This window comes from Bubalus kerabau, chromosome 3 (genome assembly GCF_029407905.1).
Source record: "Bubalus kerabau isolate K-KA32 ecotype Philippines breed swamp buffalo chromosome 3, PCC_UOA_SB_1v2, whole genome shotgun sequence".
In the NCBI taxonomy this organism is placed as follows: domain Eukaryota; kingdom Metazoa; phylum Chordata; class Mammalia; order Artiodactyla; family Bovidae; genus Bubalus; species Bubalus kerabau.
In genome coordinates this window covers 160,432,961-160,452,670 of record NC_073626.1, presented here as the reverse complement: position 1 = coordinate 160,452,670, position 19,710 = coordinate 160,432,961, and the positions used below count along the sequence as shown (strand labels likewise).

The window sequence follows — 19,710 nt, the reverse complement described above, 5'->3', positions numbered from 1 at the left end:
TGTTTTCTATGACCAGTGCATTTTCTTGGCAAAAGTCTATTAATCTTTGCCCTGCTTCATTCCGTCCTCCAAGGCCAAATTTGCCTGTTACTCCAGGTGTTTCGTGACTTCCTACTTCTGCATTCCAGTCCCCTATAATAAAAGGACATCTTTTTTGGGTGTTAGTTCTAAAAGGTCTTGTGCCTTCCCTGGTGGCTCAGAGGTTAACGTGTCTGCCCGCAATGCGGGAGACGTGGGTTCGATCCCTGGGTTGGGAAGATCCCCTGGAGAAAGAAATGGCAACCCACTCCAGTATTCTTGCCTGGAGAATCCCATGGATGGAGGAGCCTGGCGGGCTACAGTCCACGGGGTCGCAAAGAGTCGGACACGACTGAGCGACTTCACTTTCACTTTCACTTTCTAAAAGGTCTTGTAGGTCTTCATAGAACCATTCAACTTCAGCTTCTTCAGTGTTACTGGTTGGGGCATAGACTTCGATTACTGTGATATTGAATGGTTTGCCTTTGAAACGAAGAGATCATTCTGATCTTTCGCAGCGTTGGCGGCTGCGACCTGCGCACTTAGCACGGCTGAGAGGAGCTACCCCACGTCCGAGGTCAGGGGCAGAAGCCGGGAGGACCCCATGCCTGAGAGGAGGCGGCCAAGAGGAGTTATCCCACGTCTGAAGTCAGGGGCAGCGGCCAAGAGTGCCAGAATGCAATGGTGCAGGAACTGCCGAGAGGAGCTACCCCATGTCTGAGGTCAGGGGCGGCGGCCAGGAGGAGCAACCCCACTTCCAAGGAGCTGGGCCTAGAGGAACTATTCTACGTTCAAGGTCAGAGGGGGCAGCAGTGGGGAGATACCCCTCGTCCAAGGTAAGGAACAGCAGCTGCGCTTTGCCGGAACAGCCATGAAGAGATACCCCACGTGCAAGGTAAGAGAAACCCAAGTAAGACGGCAGGTGTTGCAAGAGGGCGTCAGAGGGCAGACAGACTGAAACCATAATCACAGAAAACTAGTCAATCTAATCACACTAGGACCACAGCCTTGTCTAATTCAATGAAACTAAACCATGCCCGTGGGGCCACCCAAGACGGGCGGGTCATGGTGGAGAGGTCTGACAGAATGTGGTCTACTGGAGAAGGGAATGGCAAACCACTTCAGTATTCTTGCCTTGAGAACCCCATGAACCGTATGAAAAGGCAAAATGATAGGATTCTGAAAGAGGAACTCCCCAGGTCGGTAGGTGCCCAATATGCTACTGGAGATCAGTGGAGAAATAACTCCAGAAAGAATGAAGGGATGGAGCCAAAGCAAAAACAATACCCAGTTGTGGGTGTGACTAGTGATAGAAGCAAGGTCCGACGCTGTAAAGAGCAATATTGCATAGGAACCTGGAATGTCAGGTCCGTGAATCAAGGCAAATTGGAAGTGGTCAAACAAGAGATGGCAAGAGTGAATGTTGACATTCTAGGAATCAGCGAACTAAAATGGACTGGAATGGGTGAATTTAACTCAGATGACCATAATATCTACTACTGCGGGCAGGAATCCCTCAGAAGAAATGGAGTAGCCATCACGGTCAACTGATGCAAAACACCGCGCAAAAAAAGAAGGAAAATATGTAGATCTTTAGGCAAAGAGGCATCACCAGCAAGCGCTGGCCGCTGGGAGTCGGGAGGAGTGGAAAGACGTGATCTTTTCCTGTAGTTTTGTGTTTTCAACAATGACCACGTATTGCTTTAAAATCCGAAAATCCTGGTAAGTCCTGGCGGACTTGGGAGGGGCGGGAACGGGCGAATGCGGGCGGGACCGGGGCGGGCCCCAGCGCGTCGCAGGGGCCGGCGCGACGGGGCGGGGCGCGGAGCCCCAGCCCTGCCCAGGCCGGTGCGGGCTGTGCTGGACTCGCGACACCAGGAGGCCGGCGACGCACCGTCCGGAGCGCCAGGCAAGCCAGGGGCCCCGGGGCCGGCGGGCGCGGGGGACCGCAGACCGGCGGGGACCGGACGGGGACTGGGCGGCGCCCCAAACTTTCTCGGAGTGTGCGGCGGGCCGGAATGGGGCTCTGTCGCCCTCAGTTTTGAGTTTTTCTCTGTGTGCCCCGGCGGGCGAGTGGCGCCTGTTTAGCTTTGGGAGTTCAGCCGCGGGGTTGTGGGCGCGGGTGATCAGGCCGGGGACTCTGAGGGTGTCCCGGGCCCCTGCTTCCTATCGCGGATCTGTCGCCGGGCGTGTCCACAGGGCCAGCCCCAGGGTGGCCAGCTGTGCGTGGGATAAAGGGTGTCGGGCCTTCAGCTGGTGGGAGGGGGAGGGGAGGTGGCCCGGGCCTGGCCTGGCCGCCTCTGACGCCCTGGTACCAGCTTGGGTGTAGACAGGTGACCGGGTATTTGAGTGAGGGAGAGCGCCGCTGGGAAGCCCCGGCAGCTCACATCCTTGGTGTGGGGAACCTGTCACCTCTGTCACCAGGCCTTTGCCTCAGTCCCCTCTCCCCCACAGTGGTCTGGCCACTGCCCTCAGGCTGAGTTCTGAAAAGGACTAGCCAGTACTCTCTTCCTTGTGGCCTCTTTGGGTGGGAGTAAAAACCAAGCAGGAAAACGTGAGCGGGGAGAACCGTGGAGACAGCAGGAGGGAAGTGGAGGCAGGCCGTTCGGAGGCTTGCCCTGATCTTGTGGATTTTGCTCTAGCTGTTGTCTTCCCGGGGGTCGCCATCCCCTCTGACCCCACAGTGGCCTCTGGGGTTGGGATTGCCCCGAGGAGCCTGGTCATGGGATTGGGGGAGGTGGGGGTAGGCCTGGGAACTAGGGTCAGAGCCAGATGTCACGGAAGGTCCCTCGGGTGTCCAGTTCTCTGGGGCTCTGAAATATTTATCTCACTGGTGAGCTTTGGTTTCAAAGCTGGCGCCTTTGGTTTGGCCAGTGGTGGCAGGAGGAGCCAGGAGCCCTTGGGGCTGCTTTGTCTGGGGCAAAGGCAAGGGCGCAGCCATACTTCCTCCTCACCTGCCCACTCTGTCTCTCCAGCCACGAGGCTCCAGAAACCTGGTTTATAACTTAAAAGTGGTGGGACCACACAAGGGGTCAGGGGCCCTGACTTCCTCTCTTCTTGTGCCCTGACCTCAGGGCCTCACCTGTAAAAGTGGGCACGTCAGAGAGGTAATGACGGGGTACACCTCCAGTGTGGGGAGAACCTCACGTCATGAGCTGGGGTAATAGCCACCTCAGCTCAGCCTCCTCCCATGGGAATGGCTCAGCTGGAAGAGCATTTACATTCCCCAAACTTGTCACCCTGGACCCTTCAGAAAGAGCAGAAGCCCCAGGGAAGGGACACATACTGTGTGTCTTTAGAGAGCCGCCCCCGAAGGGCCAGAGAGTGGAAGCTCATACAGCAACTGGGGGAGAAGGTCTCTGCTAACCATATGGCTAACCTTCATGTGGGCTTTCTGGAGTATTCTGATGGGAATGCAGAGGAAGGGATGGCCCTTATGGACTCTTCCACCCCTAAGATTCTGGGGATCTGGGCCCAAACCTGGGTCTTGTTTTAAAGTAGAAATGATACCTAGAAATCCACAGGCCACAGTGCTGGGTACCTGGAGGATAGTCAGTACATTGGTCAGGGAGGAGGATGAGAGTAAGTCCTTGTTCTTATATATGTGAAAGTGACAGTCATGGTCGCTCAGTTGTGTCTAACTCTTTGTGACCCCATTGACTTTAGCCCACCAGGCTCCTCTGTCCATGGAATTCTCCAGGCCAGAATACTGGAGTGGGCAGCCATTCCCTTCTTCAGGGATCGAACCCAGATCTCCTGCACTGCAGGTGGATTCTTTACCAGCTGAGCCACCAGGGAAGCCCATTTGTTTGTATATATAATGATTGGTATTTTTCCTATTACATGAAGGTGATGTTAGGAATGGCAGCCTCCTGGCTCTTTGCTGCTTGGAGATGCTCCCAGCCCTTTGCAGTGAGTTCCACTTTGGAGTTTAGAGCAGCTGTGTGGGGATGGCAGAGAGGAAGAACCGTCGCAGAGGATCAGGGCATTGAGTTGGCCCTACAAGTTGAGGGGGCACAACTGGTACTGAGTGTGGCTGTTCTGAGGGGCTGGCTAAGGACAGGGGTTTAACAAGGTGATGAGTTAGGACATGAATCATTCCCAGGGCTATCTGTAAAACAGAGGTGGCCTGGTCAGCAGCCCACAGGATGGCAACTAGGTGTGACTGTATAAAAATGTTTCAGGCTTAAGAAAGTTTGAAGGAAACAAAGTTGAATAGCTTTGCTCACTGCGGAACTTGGAAGCTTCCTATGTCATGGTGTCTTGTGAATTTCCAAAAGGGGATATGGATTCTCTGTTTCTGAGCTCATCCATGAACATCTCCTGGGGCAGGAGATCTCCTGGGGAGGAGAACATCTCGTGTTCTTTAGAGCAGCCTGGGAAACACCTGGCTGGATGATTCTAGCTTTCTAGAGTCCAGAGAGGTAGGAGAGGGAGTTGTGGCCACTCCCACACCCAGTGCATACCCTGTGCCTCAGCCTCCTCCAGACCGGATAAGGATGAGGCTGCATCTGGCAGAAACTCTTTAGGAAGCAAGACATTTTGCTCTGAAGGTTTCTGCTCTGGTCTGTTAGCTGTTCATTCAAAAGCAGACATTTTCGGAGTCTGAATGGACTTTGATCATTTGGTGATGGTAAAGAATCCTCCTGCAATGCAGGAGACCCTGGTTTGATCCCTGGGTCAGGAAGATCCCCTGCAGAAGGGAATGGCAACCCACTCCCAGTATTCTTGCCTGGAAAATCCCATGGACAGAGGAGCCTGGCGGGCTACAGTCCATGGGGTCACAAAGAGTTGGACATGACACTTGTTTTATGGATGAGGAAACTGGGTCCAGAGATGTGAAAAGACCCATCCTGACTCTCACAGTGGAGTTAGGACCAGAACCAGGACAAGAACTCAGCTCCCTGCGTTGTAAGCCAGGAGTCTGACAAGGATTGACTTTCGGATTGACAAGCGGAAAGGAATTGGTATCGAGAGAAAGGTCTTTACTTCCTCAGTCCATCCATGTGTTGTTGGCTTGTTCACACAGGCGACTGATGGGGGCCTCAGGGACTTTGCCTCCAGGCAGATGTAAAACCAAACGGCACCTTAAGTCAGACTTCAGATCTGGGTTCAAACCTATCTCTGCTGTTTGCCTGCTCTGGGACCTTGGATCAACTTCTCTCTGAATTTCAGTTTTCTCATCTGTAGGGTGGGGATAAGGATTGCACTTCATAGCGCCCTTGTGAGGAGCAGATGTCCTTGGTACCTGATAGTAGACAGTACTTGCTGCTCTAAGTGGTTCTCTTCCTTCCCTGCCCACTGCAGGAGGGGGGTATATCTCCCTTCTCCACTAGGGGTTGTTAATTATCTGTCTGCCTCTCCCCGCCTCATCTGGGAGTTGAAACTGAACTGAACTGAACTGAACTGAAAAGGCAGAAGATGAAACACAAAGAAGGAGGTGGATGGGGCTGTGTTTCTGAAGCTGCATCCAGCCCCGGTTAATGCCACCTGTTTTCCTTATCTGGACTTCCGAGCTGTTCTGGCTTGACTGGGGTCTCGGAAATCACCCGCACTGATGATGCTGAAGGGTTATGGGAGTACTGGGTGCCTGGGTCTTCCCATGGCTTCCCCTTCCCGGGAGACTAGAGCCACCTCAGTTTCCTGGAGACCAGGGCTGGGAGGGAGGTCTTGAGTTGGCAGCCTTATCTGTTTCTGAGCAGGAGGGCCAGGAGAACTGGGGGAGGGGAGCTGGTTGTGGCTCCGCCTCAGGGGTGTGTGCGCTGACGTCTGTTACTCTGTGTTCTCCGACAGTGGGCAGGGCTGGGAATGAAAGTTCCAAACCCATGACCAAGAGGGCCTTTCACTGGCTGGGCAGGAACTTCCTTGGCTCTGGGATTTCCTAGTCTGTCAAATGACCAGATGATTTCTAAAGTTTGTTCCAGCTCTGACGCTTTCAGTTTTCAGATCCTCTCAGCTTCATCCTGTTGACCTCCGAGGCCAGATGGTCAGAAGGCTAAGTTGATTCTGGGCCCTTGGTCTGTGTTGTGTCAGACATGGTGGCGAGCCCAGCCACTCCTTGGTGGATCTTTTTTACTCCTCTGCCCTCCTGGCTCTGTGCTGGGTTAGGAGGGCCAAGTGTTTTCTTGGAGGGGAGTGGAGAGCTGGGGTGGGGGGTGGTTTGGGGTAGGGAAAGGGAGAGGAGGCTGTCACGAGACACTTGGTCACAGTGGGCCAGGGGCTTTCCTGCTGGGTGGGGTTTCCTGAGATACTCACCCTGAGCTATTCTTTCCACTCTGGCCCTGGGCACCCGTTCCTGGCAGAGAGGAGCACGGGTTGCCGGAACCAGTCAGCTGCTCCTTTCCACCCCTCCCTCCAGCACACACAAACAGACATACACACACACCCTTTTGCTGTAACCCCAGTAGATCCAGCCTCCTCTCAGCAGATTCCAGAGGCTTAACCCTTCAGATGCCCTCCTCCCAGGGAGCCTGAACCTGGGCCCCAGCTGGCGGAGAGCACACTGGCCACACTGAGACAGCACCAGGGGAAGGAGCTGGTTTCCCCGAAGCTGCCTCTGAAAACCTGGACAGCCAACAAGTCCTGTGTTTGGGCCCTCCGACTTCTGATGGCTGGGTCTGGGGATCGTGTAGGAGAAAGAAGAGGTTCTGGCTCCTTCCTGATGGGTCATGAAAATGGGGGTCACAAGAATGGGGAGCAAGGTTAGATCTAAATTGACAAGGGTGCGGTGGAGCCTGAATGCTTGATAAAAGGCATCGTGAGGAAGCATGTTGTAATGATTCAAGCTCCTTGCCACAAAACAGTCTTGCTTCCTGTTGTGGGAGTGTGTTCAGTAGAAACCGAATGCCTACTGTGTTTTAGGATAATTCAGACTTCTGATGGGACACCTTGAAGGTCCGTTTTAGCCCCTGGAGACTGAGCCCTTCCATTAGCTACCGGTGGAATTCAAATGACCCAATTCCTGGTTTCTGGTCTCTGGGCATCAAGTATCTGCACTCTGTCTCTGTATCTTCTCCCACTTCTTCTTCCCCTTTCCTTTGGACTCCACTTTCTCCTGCAGCTTCCACCTTTAGTCATGAAAGTAGACTCAGACCACTTCTGCCTTTCCCTACTCCTGGTCACCTACCAGCCCCAAACTCATCCCCAGCTGAGGCCTTGATGATGGGGAAGGGGTCAGGGCCGCAGGTAGGTCAAGCCCTGGCCAGGGAGCAGGCTCAGAAGCTGCCCATGCTGGCAGCCCTGGGGCCCGAGGTTCCTGCCCATCTGGTCCTGCTCAGAGGGGGTGTGACTATGCCTAGCACTCCCCTGACTGGCCTGAACACTCGCCGTCTCCTGCGCACAGGCCTCTACACCAGAGAGCTGGGATGTAGTTCTGGGCCCTGGCCCCTGCTTTATGGCCCGGGACAGGTCCCTCTACACCCCCTCACCCCCAACCGTGGTGGACTGGCTGCTAAAGGGAGGGGTCAGCTTGCCTTAGATATCGAGTTTCCTTTCAGTGCTGACGTTTTAAGAATCTCTATCTCTGACCACCCTCTTCTGGTGGCTGCACAGAGATTGGAAACCATGGGGATGATGGAAGGGGCTGAATGGTTCAGTGTGCACTTGCTGTGTGAGCCCTCTTTTGTCAGTAGAGAGGCTGAGATGGGAAGCTGAGAAGTGATGAGTGGACAGAAAGGGGGATGAGGAGGAAAGCAGAGGGGTTCAGAGCTCTGGAATCTTTGGGAGCTGAGTCTTGCCTTTATCACACCCTAGCTAAGTCACCTTGGGCAAGTGACTTAATTCTTCTAAGCTTCTATTTTTTTGTTTGTAAACAGAGGTAATAATGTATCCACCCTATTGGGATATCATAAGAATTTAATGAAATAACAACTACAGGTAGTGTTCAGGTACCATTTTAAGTACTCTACACATATTTTCTCTTTTAAATGTTGTAACAGCTCTGTGGAGGGTACTATTGTAGTGGTAAATCCACTTTCCAGGTGGGAAAACTGAGACACAGTGAGGTAAACTGGTTAATGCTGGTCTCTGGTGAGCATGGGCTGGTGGCCGAGCCCCCAGAGAACTGGGCTGTGAGCTGCCGCACCCCCTGCAGAAGGTCTGGCTCCTCTGAAACCAGGAACATCACAGGGAGGGGTGCGGGAGGGCAGAGGGCATCTCCGCGAGTCAACGGCCCTCTGTGCCAGGCCTGAACCGTGGCGTCCTGGGGGCCTATCCAAGGCCGGCCTTGCGCTTCCCTTGGGGAGGGACCTGTTTGTCTGGCTTGGCTTGAGGGGGTGGGGCAGCTGGCCGGTCGGGCAAAGGGCAGGCCCCACATAACTGGGCTCCTCAGATAAGTCCCAGGCCTGGAGTCTGTTAGAGCTGGACGTGAGCTCAAGGATCATCTGGGCCCCTCACCCCATTTCACAGAGGGGCACCCTGAGTTGCTGACAGGACCAGGTCATGGTGACATCATGGTCAGGCAGCCAGCTGGGGCCTCCGACCACAGGGTCCTCCCTGCCAGTGTCTCGTGGGTGTGTTGACCCTGTTGTCAGCTGGGTCCGGGGCAGTAATGACAGATACCCCTACTCCATGGGTGGCCTGCCCTTCCCGCTTCCTGCAGATGGGGAGCTGTCTTCCTGGTGGAGTTAAAGGGGTGTTTGGGGAGAGGGGGCGGTGGGGAGAGGAGACTCTTGCTTCAAGGGAGGAGGGTCTGGTTTCTCTTCCTTCCTTTTTTAAGAAGGTCTGTTAAGGAGATATACATATTGTAACTGTTTATGCTACCCTGACATAAACCACAAATGGTTTCAAAAACAGTTGCTTGCTCTGTTTCTTGAACTCACACCACTCAGCGTTGGGTCTTCCTGTTTCCCTCTGCTCCATTTCCTCAGAGCACTCTACCCCAGCGTGTGGGGCCTCCACCATGGCCCATGGTTTGCTGCCATACCTTGTCAGGAAGGTCCTTCTTATTTCTGACCTGACACACTCTTGCTGTCTGGTCCGTTCATTCTTGGAAAATGGAGAACGGCTTTCCTCAAAATAACTCTTTTAAGAGACTTGGCCTGTTACGTGAGCCTTCCTCCCCACCCCTCCCTGCCACCTTCCCCTCCCCTCTACGTTATCCCAGTTGAGAGAGAAGTTAGTTAGGACAGTCCTTTATCTGTTCCCTGAACTGTGCAGGGGGCCCTAAAAAGAAGGGTCTGTTCTGCCCTTCTGGCAGAGCCTCTGGGGATGTCTGCTGACCTTGACCTGGGCATGTATCCTCCCTGTGGGGTCCTGAAGGAAGATGTGCCCTTGGGAGACGCTTTAGGGGCGGCTGTGGCCCTCTGAAGGGGCCCAGACTCTGTCAGGGCTCGGCCCTTCCAGGGACCTCCTCCTCAACTTTTCCCAAGCCCCCATCTCTGCCACCTCAGAGGGATCAGGATACCAGGTCCAGAGGACAGTTATCTGGCATAAGAGGCATAGAGAACACCGCATACTAGAGCAGACACCTAGACTTCCCTGGAGGCGCAGATGGTGAAGAATCTGCCTGCAAAATGGGAGACCCTGGTGCAATTCCTGGATCGGGAAGATCCCCTGGAGAAGGAAATGGCTACCCGCTCCAGTATTCTTGCCTGGAGAATCCGATGGACAGAGGAACCTGGCGAGTTACAGTCCGTAGGGTTGCAAATAGTCGGACATGACTAAGAAGCTAACACTTTCACTTTTACCCAGGAGCAGGAAGACCTCGGCTCTTGGACTATTAAATGAGCTAGTTTTGTGATCTTGGGAGTCACTTTACTGCTCTGGGCCTGAGTCCCCCCGTGGAACTGAGCACTTGGGGCTGTACAGTCTGGGGGTCCCTTTGGGATGGTTTCTGGGGTTCCCTTCCCCTCCTTCCTCTGCCCTTCCCCGGCCATGGGGCTCTCCTGCCTCAGAGAGGGCACTGGCTGGCTCTGGCATCACTTCTCAGTGGTCTAGCCTTTCTCAGCCTCCAACCCTGGGGGCAAACAGGCAGGAATCCCAGGGCCACCAGGGCCTGGCATCTTGACCCTTCCCCAGGGGTTTGAGGGCCCTGAACTCCCTGGCATTCAACTCCCTGGCATGGCCCTGAAGCCACTGGTGGCAGCCACAGGCTGTCACATGCCTGAAGCTCCTCCTCGGCTGTAATTTGAAGGAACCAGAAAGTCCTGTCTCCAACCTGCTTTTCTGTGCAGCCTCCCAGCCCCCAGGGGTCAGCCCATGTACCCACATGCTCAGGCCTCTCTGGCGGCCCCTGACTCAGCCTGACACCTTCCACAGCCTCGTGCCCTCCTCCTCTGGGCCTGGCAGCTCCGGCCCTGGGACCAGCTTGTCTTCCATTTGAGGCCTTGGCTTCTCCCCAGCTCTGCCTTTCAGGCCTGCAGCTCCTGCCAACTGTTGTGGGGGCTGGGCTGCCCCCTTCAGTGGGTCTTGGCTGGCTCTGTGACTCAACCAGTGGCTTTGCTGGGGTCATCGGGCTCCTTCCCTGGTCACTGGAAGTGATCACTTAAGAGAACCCCCTGCTCTCATACCACCCATGTGACTGCCCCGGCTCCTGCGCTAAATCCCCACCTGCTGCTTTCCTATGACAGGAAACTGCACAGTGAGGAGGGGCTGGTGTGAGGGCAGAGGGGCAGGGGCTGAGCTGGTGGGGTGGGCGGGACTGCGGGGGTGGGGACAGTGGCCTGCAGGAAAATGACACTTGGTGCTGGAGAGAGACTGAAGGTGTCCTCTCTGCAGAGGCAGGGTGGACTGGGGCTCAGTGAGCTGGGCCTATGCACTCATGACTACTTTTCTCATCTCTGTTTCAGGTCTCAGCAGCTGGGGTCTCTCCTCAGCCTTTGAGCCATCATGTCCCATCCCAGTGCCCCTCCTCCATATGAGGACCGCAGCCCCCTGTACCCTGGCTCTCCACCCCCAGGGGGCTACGGGCAGCCGTCTGTCGTGCCCGGGGGGTATCCCGCCTACCCACAGCCTGGCTACGGTCACCCTGCTGGCTACCCACAGCCTATGCCCCCAGTCCACCCGATGCCCATGAACTATGGTAAGTCCCTGCAGGGCAGCTGAGGGTGGGTGGGAAGAGGCAATACTGATGAGGCCACTTCCTTTCTTTCCTTCGTAATTTCCTTCATCTCCTTTTTCATCTTCTCTCTAGCTCTCTCCTTCTATTTCCCCATCTCTGTTACCTCTCTGCCTTTTCCTTCAGCTCCTAGCCCCCCCATCTCCGGGCCACCTGCCAGCCCCTTTATTCAGCGAGGAGACTGAGTCTGTAAGACACACACCAGAACTTACACATCAGATGAGAAAGTGGCTATTGAAGGAATTACTTCAGGAGGCCATTTCTGTTTCCCTGCTAGGCAGTTGCCACCCACCCACAGCCCTCTCTTCTTTAGGAACTGCCGCTAAGAAGGAAATGGCAACCCACTCCAGTATTCTTGCCTGGAGAATCCCATGGATAGAGGAGCCTAGCAGGCTACAGTCCATGGGGTTGCAAAGTGTCAGACATGACTGAGCGACTAACACTTTTCACTGGAACCTGAAGCACTTTTTTCTTTTTTTTAATATTCTCAGTGCTGACGGATCCTCATCTTTTAAGGTAACATCTGACTTGCAAACATCCAGAACCCGTTTGGATGTTTGATAAACGTCATGGCTGGTAAATCTGGTGAGAAATGATATTAGAATGTGGTGAGATTTTCCTGTGTGGCTCGCCTGCGGATTTTGAAAGCAGATCCCAGGGAGGCACTTGAGGAATGCTTTGAGCCCCTGCAGCATCTTTGGAACCCTGGAGTGCAGCCAGCTCTCATCAGGCCGTTCGTGTTCTGGTGTGAATACCGGCACACCAGTCACGTTTACGATGCTTTGTCCTGTGCACAGATAGCCCTGACGTTTCTGTTTTCCCAGAATCCTAACGCTTGCCTGATGGAGACCACAGTCTGCACACTCTGTCCTCTGCACGCATGTGCTATTTTTGTCTCCCTTTCCCTCCTTCGATCCCTGAGTCCCTGCTCTGACCCTACCAGCTCCTCTGACCCACACCTGCCTGGCTTCCTTAAGATTTTGTGTTCCCTTGCCGGCAGGGGCGGCGGGTGTTCACACCCCTCAGTGGAATCATGCTGATGGAGTGCTTACACCTCAGGGCCCTCTCGGCCAGGGACCTATCGCTCCCTATAGTGTCCACTCAGGTCACTCCGGGGGCACCTGGAGGGCCAGCTGGGGAGAGGAATTCCTGAGTTTTGGCTGGAGATCCCTGAGACTGTTGAGATAGTGTTCCAGAGGCTTGGGGATTGAGGCCACAGGTCCCGGTTCCCCAGTTGGTCATGTGTGATCTGTCCCCAGGCCCAGGCCATGGCTATGATGGCGGGGAGAGAGCAGTGAGTGACACTTTTGGATCTGGAGACTGGGATGACAGGAAAGTCCGACACGCCTTCATCCGAAAGGTGAGATATGAGCTGGTGGGCAGGTGAATCTGGGCCACTGGGGCTGTGAATTGGCCCATTGATAAGAAGAGGGGTGAATGTGGAGTCCTGCCCTAAGCCACAGGTGGGAGGCTTTGCACCAAGGCCACAGAAGTGGAGCCCAGAACCAAGGTTACCTCCAAAACTAATTGAGCCCCAATGCCAAAAGCCCCCCTAATCATTACTAACAAGCTTCCTGACTCCCAATTAGGCAAAGATGCCGACTGCAGTAAACACTCTATAGCGCCTCAACCAGTCACCTGACGCCAACCTTCCAGGAATTTTCTTTGTCTTGAGGCTATAAAAATTGGCTATTAACCCATGAAAACTGTCGATTCTCCCTGGCTTTTCAGGAGTTGTCGGCTGCTGAGCTTGCAGTGCCCACTTTATTTGTGCTCTTCGTTCTGAACTCCTTTCTGCAATACTCTGTGTCGGGAAATTCTTTTCCATCCTGCGCTGGGACTGCCTCAACAGGAATGGCGGTCCTCTGGTCCTCTTGAGCCTTGCGCTCTCCTCTGAGGGAACTCCAGCTCCTCTAAGCTGTGTTCACCTGCTTTTGCTTGTTTCTTCCTTGCCCTTGTTTTGGGGGGCAGGTTCAATCTGAACAGCCCTGCTGAAGTGTTCTGCCCTCTGCAAACTTCTTTCTCCTGTTACACTGCAGCAATTTGAAGCCAGAATTGATCCCATGCACTCACAGGCCCCTGCCCGCCATCTCACCTCACCCTAGCACCTGCTCAGGGTAGAGAGATACCTGATCAACATTCAGGCTGAATTGCTGCAGGCGCAGAGGCCATACCCGGGAGTGTGGTGGGGCAGGGCAGAGGCAGGGCAGTGAATGTCAGTGAAGGCCAGGTGTTGGGCCAGGAAGGGGAGATGTCAGGAGCAGCGGGGTGGGATCAGCCCTGCGGGTGTGCACAGCATCTGAGCCAGACTTGTCACTGGGCTGGCCTCTCTGGCAGGCTGCAGTGCAGCTGGGGTGGGCTCTCAGGTGGAAAAGAAGAGTAGATCCTTCAAAATGAAGAAGGAACCTCCTCCCTACCTCTGGAAGATGGGAGCAGACCTCGGGTGGTAAGGTCTTTTGGGCTCCTTGGTCTCGGGGCTGGCTGCTTCCTGGGGGAAGGCTGGGAGCGGAGGTTGGTGACGGTGCTGTCCGGTGTGTCTATTCCAGGTTTACACCATCATCTCCGTCCAGCTGCTCGTCACGGTGGGCATCATCGCTGTCTTCACCTTCGTGTGAGTCTCTGGGCCTCTCTGCACAGCTGGAGGCGGCTCTGGGGTCCTGGACTCTGGGTCCCCTGCTGGGAGCATGGCTGGGGTGGGCCCTCGACCCATGGACAGGAAGAGGGGCTTGGCTGCAGGTGCCGAGAGAAGATGGGGGTAGGGCCTCGGCAGGGGGCGGACAGCCTTGGCATGACTCTTCTTGTGTCTGATCTGCTCCACAGGAAGCCGGTCGGTGACTTCGTGAGGGCAAACGTGGCCGTGTACTACGCATCCTAGTGAGTGTGCGCTCTTCTCTGCTTGGGGGCCGGGCGACGAGGGGCGACAACTGACTAGCAGGGATCAGAATCCTTTCGGAGGGAGGGCTGTCCCAGTTGCCAGCTGTGCTGGGCCGTGTGGTGTGTGCCACTGAGTGTGAGTGTCAGGGGACTCCTGAGAGCGGGAGTGGGGGACCCATGGCCGCGTGCATCCTGTAGGGCAGGCCTCTGTTCCGGCCGCCTCCCTCTGTGGCTCCTGTGGCCTCCTCCCAGGCCAGGCCCCCGCTCCGGCCACCTCCCTCTGTGGCTCCTGTGGCCTCCTCCCAGGCTCCGGCCGCCTCTCTCTGTGGTTCCTATGGCCTCCTCCCAGGCCAGGCCCATGCTTTGGCCGCCTCTCTCTCTGGCGGCTCCTCCTCCGCCTCCCAGGCCTGGCCTCCTGTTACTGATGGCCTCAGTGCCCATGGCCAGGGTGATCCTGTCCTGCTGGGCAGCTTCCCCTTAGACTTCTAGATGCCTCTCTGGGCCTCCAGGCTGCCGGGCTGGTGAGTGCCACCAGGCTGGGCCAGGAGGGGGCTGAGGGGCACAGTGGGCCTGAGACTACTTCCCTGTCTCTTTCTTCCCAGTGCTGTCTTCCTGGTCACATACCTGACCCTCGCCTGCTGCCAGGGACCCAGGTGAGTCCCAGAGACTTAGACTATGGGAAGGGATGGCGGGGGGGCAAGGACGTGCACGTGTGCCGTATCGCTTCAGTCATGTCCAACTCTTTGCGACCCTGTGGACTGTAGCCCATCAGGCTCCTCTGTCCATGGGATTCTCCAGGCAAGAATACTGGAGTGGGTTGCCATGCCCTGCTCCAAGGGATCTTCCCTACCCAGGGTTCGAACCTGAGTCTCTTATGTCTACCTGCCTTGGCAGGCGGGTTCTTTACCACTGGCGCCACCTGGGAAGCCCCCTTATAGCATCTGAGTGGAGACTTAACCAGCAGTGATGATGATGATGATGAAGGTGAAGAAGATGGTGGTGGCAGCTACTGGCTACTGCTCAGCCGGGTGCCAAGTGCCTTGTGTGTGCAGGATCTATTTAGCTATTTAGCTGTTATTCTTATAGCTACCCTACAAGATACGTGGTATTTTAACCCTTTAATAAATAGGAAGACCCCAAGGCTCAGAGAGGCCAAGGAACTTTCTCACAGTCACACAAGCAGTCAAAGAGCTGCAGACGAATCCAGGTCTCTGTGGCCCCACAGCCCAGGTCTGTCTTGTTCCCCCTGCTGTCTCTGCATAGAACACGAGCAGGTCCCCAGGGCCATGCCAGCCTCCCCTCCCTCGAGTCCAAGCCTCATTCTCGAGGTGCACAAGCCAGGAACTTCCTTCTGAGACCTGGCCGGCCACACGCCACTAAGTCATGGTTTCTTTCCCTTCAGACGCCGTTTCCCATGGAACATAATCCTGCTGATCCTCTTTGTGAGTCAGAGGGTCGAGGGAGGGGGTGGAGCTGGTGAGGGAGGGCTGGGCCCAGGGAAGGAATGGGACCCTGTGGGGGAAGATGGCCCTGGCTCTCTCCCTGACCTGACTCTGCCCTCGGTTTCCTTGTGGCTGCCACTTTCATGCGAGGTGACACGTACCACCAGCTGTGGTAGTGTCCCCACCATGCCTCCAGGGCTCTGTCTGCCCCCTCTTTTTAAAATTGATTTTAATTTTGTTGTTGTTGATTTATTTATTTGGCTGCACCGAGTCTCAGTTGTGGCATGTGGGATCTAGTTCCCTGACCAGGGATCAAATCTGGGCCCCTGCATTGGGAGTAAAGAGTCCCAACTGCTAGACCACTAGGGAAGTCCCTCTTTTTTTAAAAAAAAATATATTTTTGGCCACACCACGGGGCATGTGGGATCTTAGTTCCCTGACTAGGGGATGAACTGGCGCCCCCTGCCTTGGAAGCTTGGAGTCTTAACCACTGAGCCACCGGGGATGTCCCACAGGCTCCATGAAGTGTCTCACTCGTCTCTGTTCTTCCCTCAGACTCTTGCCATGGCCTACATGACTGGCACCATCTCCAGGTGCGTTCAGGGGCAGTCAGTACACGGTGGTGTGTTTTATAGGGGATTGGGGCACCCCTGGGCTGGCAGCCGCCTGTATGGCTGCATGCTGGGCACGGTACTTCCAGAAAGCTGTAGTTTTGAAGTCATTTGTGCATGGCTTATGCCCCTGGCTTCTCTTAATTCCTTCCCTGCAGTGTGTATAAAACCAAAGCCGTCATCATTGCAATGATCATCACTGCTGTAGTGTCCATTTCAGTCACCATCTTCTGCTTCCAGACCAAGGTGAGGGCACTGGAGGGCCGACCCCTCCCTGGCCACCCCATCCCCCTTTCTTATACAGACCTGATCTTCTGGGCCTGGCACTTGAGCAGGCCTGGGAGGGCCCAGATCCTTATAGTAGGGGTCTCCCTCAGAGACCCGAAGCCTTCCCTTCACATTTACATCCACAACTCTGCTTCCTGTGTCTGTCCTTAGAATGCCATGGTCACTCCCGAGTGCCCCAGGAGGCAGCACTGAGCCCCCTGGAGGAGGCAGGGCCTGGCTGGCCGGGCTGCTAGTTGTGGCCGTCTGACACATGCCTCCCTCTCTCTTCCTGGCAGGTGGACTTCACCTCGTGCACAGGCCTCTTCTGTGTCCTGGGAATAGTGATGACAGTGACTGGGATTATCACTGTCATTGTGCTGGCCTTCAAATACGTGAGTGTCCCGGCAGAGCTGGGGTTGGTGAACCCAGTGCTCAGGGCAGACTTTCTGTGTATCTCCGTGCGGCAGGCCCCATGGGCCTCTGGACGGCTCTGGGTTCCAGAACCTCTCAACTGGCTAGCCAAAGCACCTGTGCTGAAGCGCCATCCTTTGGACTGGGGTATCAGTGGAGACCCAGGTCCTGGGAGCCATAGCACCTGAGGCCCCAGACAGCATCATGGGATTCCTATGAGAAGCAGCAGTGTGATCTATCTGACAGCTGAGACCAGGCTCTCGGAGGAAGGTTGGCAGAGGAATCCAGAGGGCAGAGATGGGCTCAGCTGGAAGGGCCCTTAGGGACCACTGTATCTCCTTTTTTCTCCAGGCAGCAGGGGGCAGCATGTGAGGCCCTCGGCTGACGGTAGCTTTGCGGTGGGAAGGGGAAGCCCGTGAGGGAGAGTGAACGTGACAGGAGCCTGCCCATGTGACCCCGGCTGGCCCTGCCCTGGACAGGTCCCTGGAGGGCTGCTGACAGGGCTGCCCTGGGGGTGCTCCCCGACTCTGCTGTTCACCTGGTGGTTAGGGGGTGTCCCTCTTAGGCTGGGCTGCAGGAACATGGTCTAGTGACTGCTGACGTGACCAAGGGTAAAGGTGATGGGGCTCTTCAAGGAGTGCACGGCTGGGCCTGCCCCTCCCAGAGCCATAGCTCAACCACTTTCTTCCAGAAGCAGAGTGGACACCTCTGTACCTTGACTAACTGGAAATTGGTTTGGCTAAAAGATGCTGTGATTGATTTCATATAGCCATTGGACGATGGCCTCTGTTTTCTCTGCCAAACATGTTAGCATTCTTAATTTCTCCCAGGATCTGGAAGGGAGAGGTAGTTCTCTCATGGATCTTCCCACGTGGCCAGAATCCCAGGGGGGAAGATGGTCCTGAGTGCCTGCCTCAGTCTGGGCTTTGCCAAGTTTCCTAATGCCATCCCTGTCTTCTCTCCCCAGGTTTATTGGCTGCACATGGTCTATGCCGCTTTGGGGGCCATTTGCTTCACTTTGGTAAGATCCTGCCCACTCTAGGAAGGGGAGTGGGAGGTATGGGACCGGGTGGGTGCTGAATGTAGGCTGCTTGAGAGGCAGGAAGGGGGGCCACGGCTGCCTTTCCCTACTGTCTGGAGGTTCCACTGATTTCCTGGGCATTCCTGTCTTTAATTCACATCGCTTGCTTTGAGAATACTCAGTAAGCCGTATTCCAGAGGCGACCCTTTTCCAGTGTCCCTCTCCCTTTCTGGACTGTGAACTGCTTAAAGACAGAGACTGTGCCTTCTGCTGTTTGTTAAAGTGTTCCCTAAGCACACCTCATGGCCCTGAGGCTCCCAGGACAGGTCTGTGGGCCACTGAGCCCCTGGATCCTCATGCGTGGCTTTTTGTCCCTGCAGTTCCTGGCCTATGACACACAGTTGGTCCTGGGGAACCGGAAGCACACCATCAGCCCGGAGGACTACATCACCGGTGCCCTGCAGATCTACACAGATATCGTCTACATCTTCACCTTTGTGTTGCAGCTCGTGGGGAGTCGCGATTAAGGAGCACCTCCAGGGCTTTCCCTTCCCTAGAGGGCTGGGCCCTATGATCCTGGTCTGGGCCTACACCCATTTCCTTCTCAAGTAATACGCCCATTTTTCTTTCTGTCCCGGGATGGGCAGCTTCTCTCGCTGTGGATGTATAGGCACCTGGTGCGGCTGGAGGAACTAGGGACTAACTCTTGCCCTTAGTGGACAGAGCTGGGCCAAAGATGTGTGTTTTCCCTCCACTCCACTACAGGGCACCAAAGCCTTAACAGCTGGGGTTGGAGTCGGGTGGGGTGAAAAGAGCCTATTCTGTAGCTCAAAGGGAACATGAGAAGGAGAAGGGACTTCCTGGTGATAAGGTTTCCCCTCCCACTCCCGCCATGGGCTTCTGGGCTTGACAGCTGGAACATTTTTCCTCTCTCAATCCCAACAAACCCGGAGAGCTGTCCCCTGCCTCCTGGACTCATATCTTGTACTTTTTGGCAACCCGTGGCACCTTTCAACACAGGAAGGTAGAGGGGGTTTGTCTCCTTTGCTTCAACCCCTTCTTTTGATAGCATATATATGATGGTCTTCTGGGTCAGGGGTGGGGAGGAAGTGGAGAGTGAGCCAAATCAAACATTGAGGCCAGTTGAGAGCAGCATCTGTCCAAGCTTCCTCAGGGCTTGTGTGGTAGAGAGCAGGCCCCCTGGCAGTCACCTGGTTCTCCGATAGCCATAGCACAGCTGCCTGGGGCCTCTCTGGTACTTCTGAGATCTCTATAGTCTGTGGGACCACTTGCTTCCTGTGCTCAGGCTGCTCAGAGTAGAAAGTGAGGGCAGAAGTCAGGAGATGGGGTGGTGTGTAGGATCACTATGGCCAGGAAGTAACTAGGGTGAAGAGAGCCTAGGGTGTGGGCAGGGTCCCCCACCCTGTCAGACAGATATGGAAGCCTATGTGGTACCCAACGGGCTTCCCTTCTGCTAACTGGGGAGGGCCCTGAGAGGAAGAAGCCCCTCTTAGTCTGTGAACTCACGCTGAGGGGATTTAAGATGCCCCATCTCTCCAGCCAACTACCGCTTTCTTCATGACACCAAGTGCCTCAAGCTGCATGGGGAAGGGGGACAAGGGTCACTCTACGGGGTGGGGGTGGAAACCAAAACAGCCCAAGGATATAATTAAGACTTCTTTATTAAGTATTTGGTCCTAAGTATATCCCACAAAGGGACGTAACTAGAAATAAAATTTTATGTTTAGAAGGTAAAACCCTGTTTGGGTCTGGTTTTCTTCACTTTAAGGGGTCAGTTCTCGGAGAACTAGTCTGGCTCTGCCCCAAACATCCATATCCTATCCTTGCCTTCTGGCTTGGTACCTTCTATGATAACCAAATATACTTTGTCCCAGCACTTCCTGGTGATGGATGGCTCAACCCCAGGTCTGGCAGGTACTGCTCAGATTCATAGCACATGACCTTTTGTGAATCACAGACCCTTCACAAAAGCACACGAGAGCTATAAAT

General features: G+C 55.1%; 1 protein-coding gene across 2 annotated transcripts; it reads left to right on the top strand.

Annotated features, from left to right (window-relative positions):
• Nucleotides 1-1,794: 1,794 nt before the first annotated feature.
• Nucleotides 1,795-18,660, top strand: TMBIM1 (transmembrane BAX inhibitor motif containing 1). Of its 2 annotated transcripts, XM_055573444.1 has the most exons (12): nt 1,795-1,927; nt 10,806-11,038; nt 12,334-12,434; nt 13,621-13,685; nt 13,895-13,948; nt 14,551-14,601; nt 15,351-15,390; nt 15,946-15,983; nt 16,160-16,247; nt 16,565-16,660; nt 17,647-17,700; nt 18,081-18,660. In XM_055573444.1, exons 2-12 carry the CDS (start codon nt 10,846-10,848, stop codon nt 18,225-18,227), a joined length of 927 nt encoding a protein of 308 aa, XP_055429419.1. In that variant the 5' UTR covers nt 1,795-1,927; nt 10,806-10,845; the 3' UTR covers nt 18,228-18,660. The 2 variants fall into 2 exon arrangements, 1 of the variants encoding a protein (XP_055429419.1); XR_008712154.1 differs by having other exon boundaries at nt 16,565-17,700; nt 18,081-18,152.
• Nucleotides 18,661-19,710: the final 1,050 nt, after the last annotated feature.

What these genes read in the sequence shown, in the direction of transcription:
- TMBIM1 (XM_055573444.1), top strand. Translation starts at nt 10,846, where the DNA reads ATGTCCCATCCCAGTGCCCCTCCTCCATATGAGGACCGCAGCCCCCTG. An exon ending in GCCGTGTACTACGCATCCTA is followed by an intron (nt 13,949 to 14,550) that starts GTGAGTGTGCGC and finishes CTTTCTTCCCAG; the next exon opens with TGCTGTCTTCCTGGTCACAT. An exon ending in TAATCCTGCTGATCCTCTTT is followed by an intron (nt 15,391 to 15,945) that starts GTGAGTCAGAGG and finishes TTCTTCCCTCAG; the next exon opens with ACTCTTGCCATGGCCTACAT.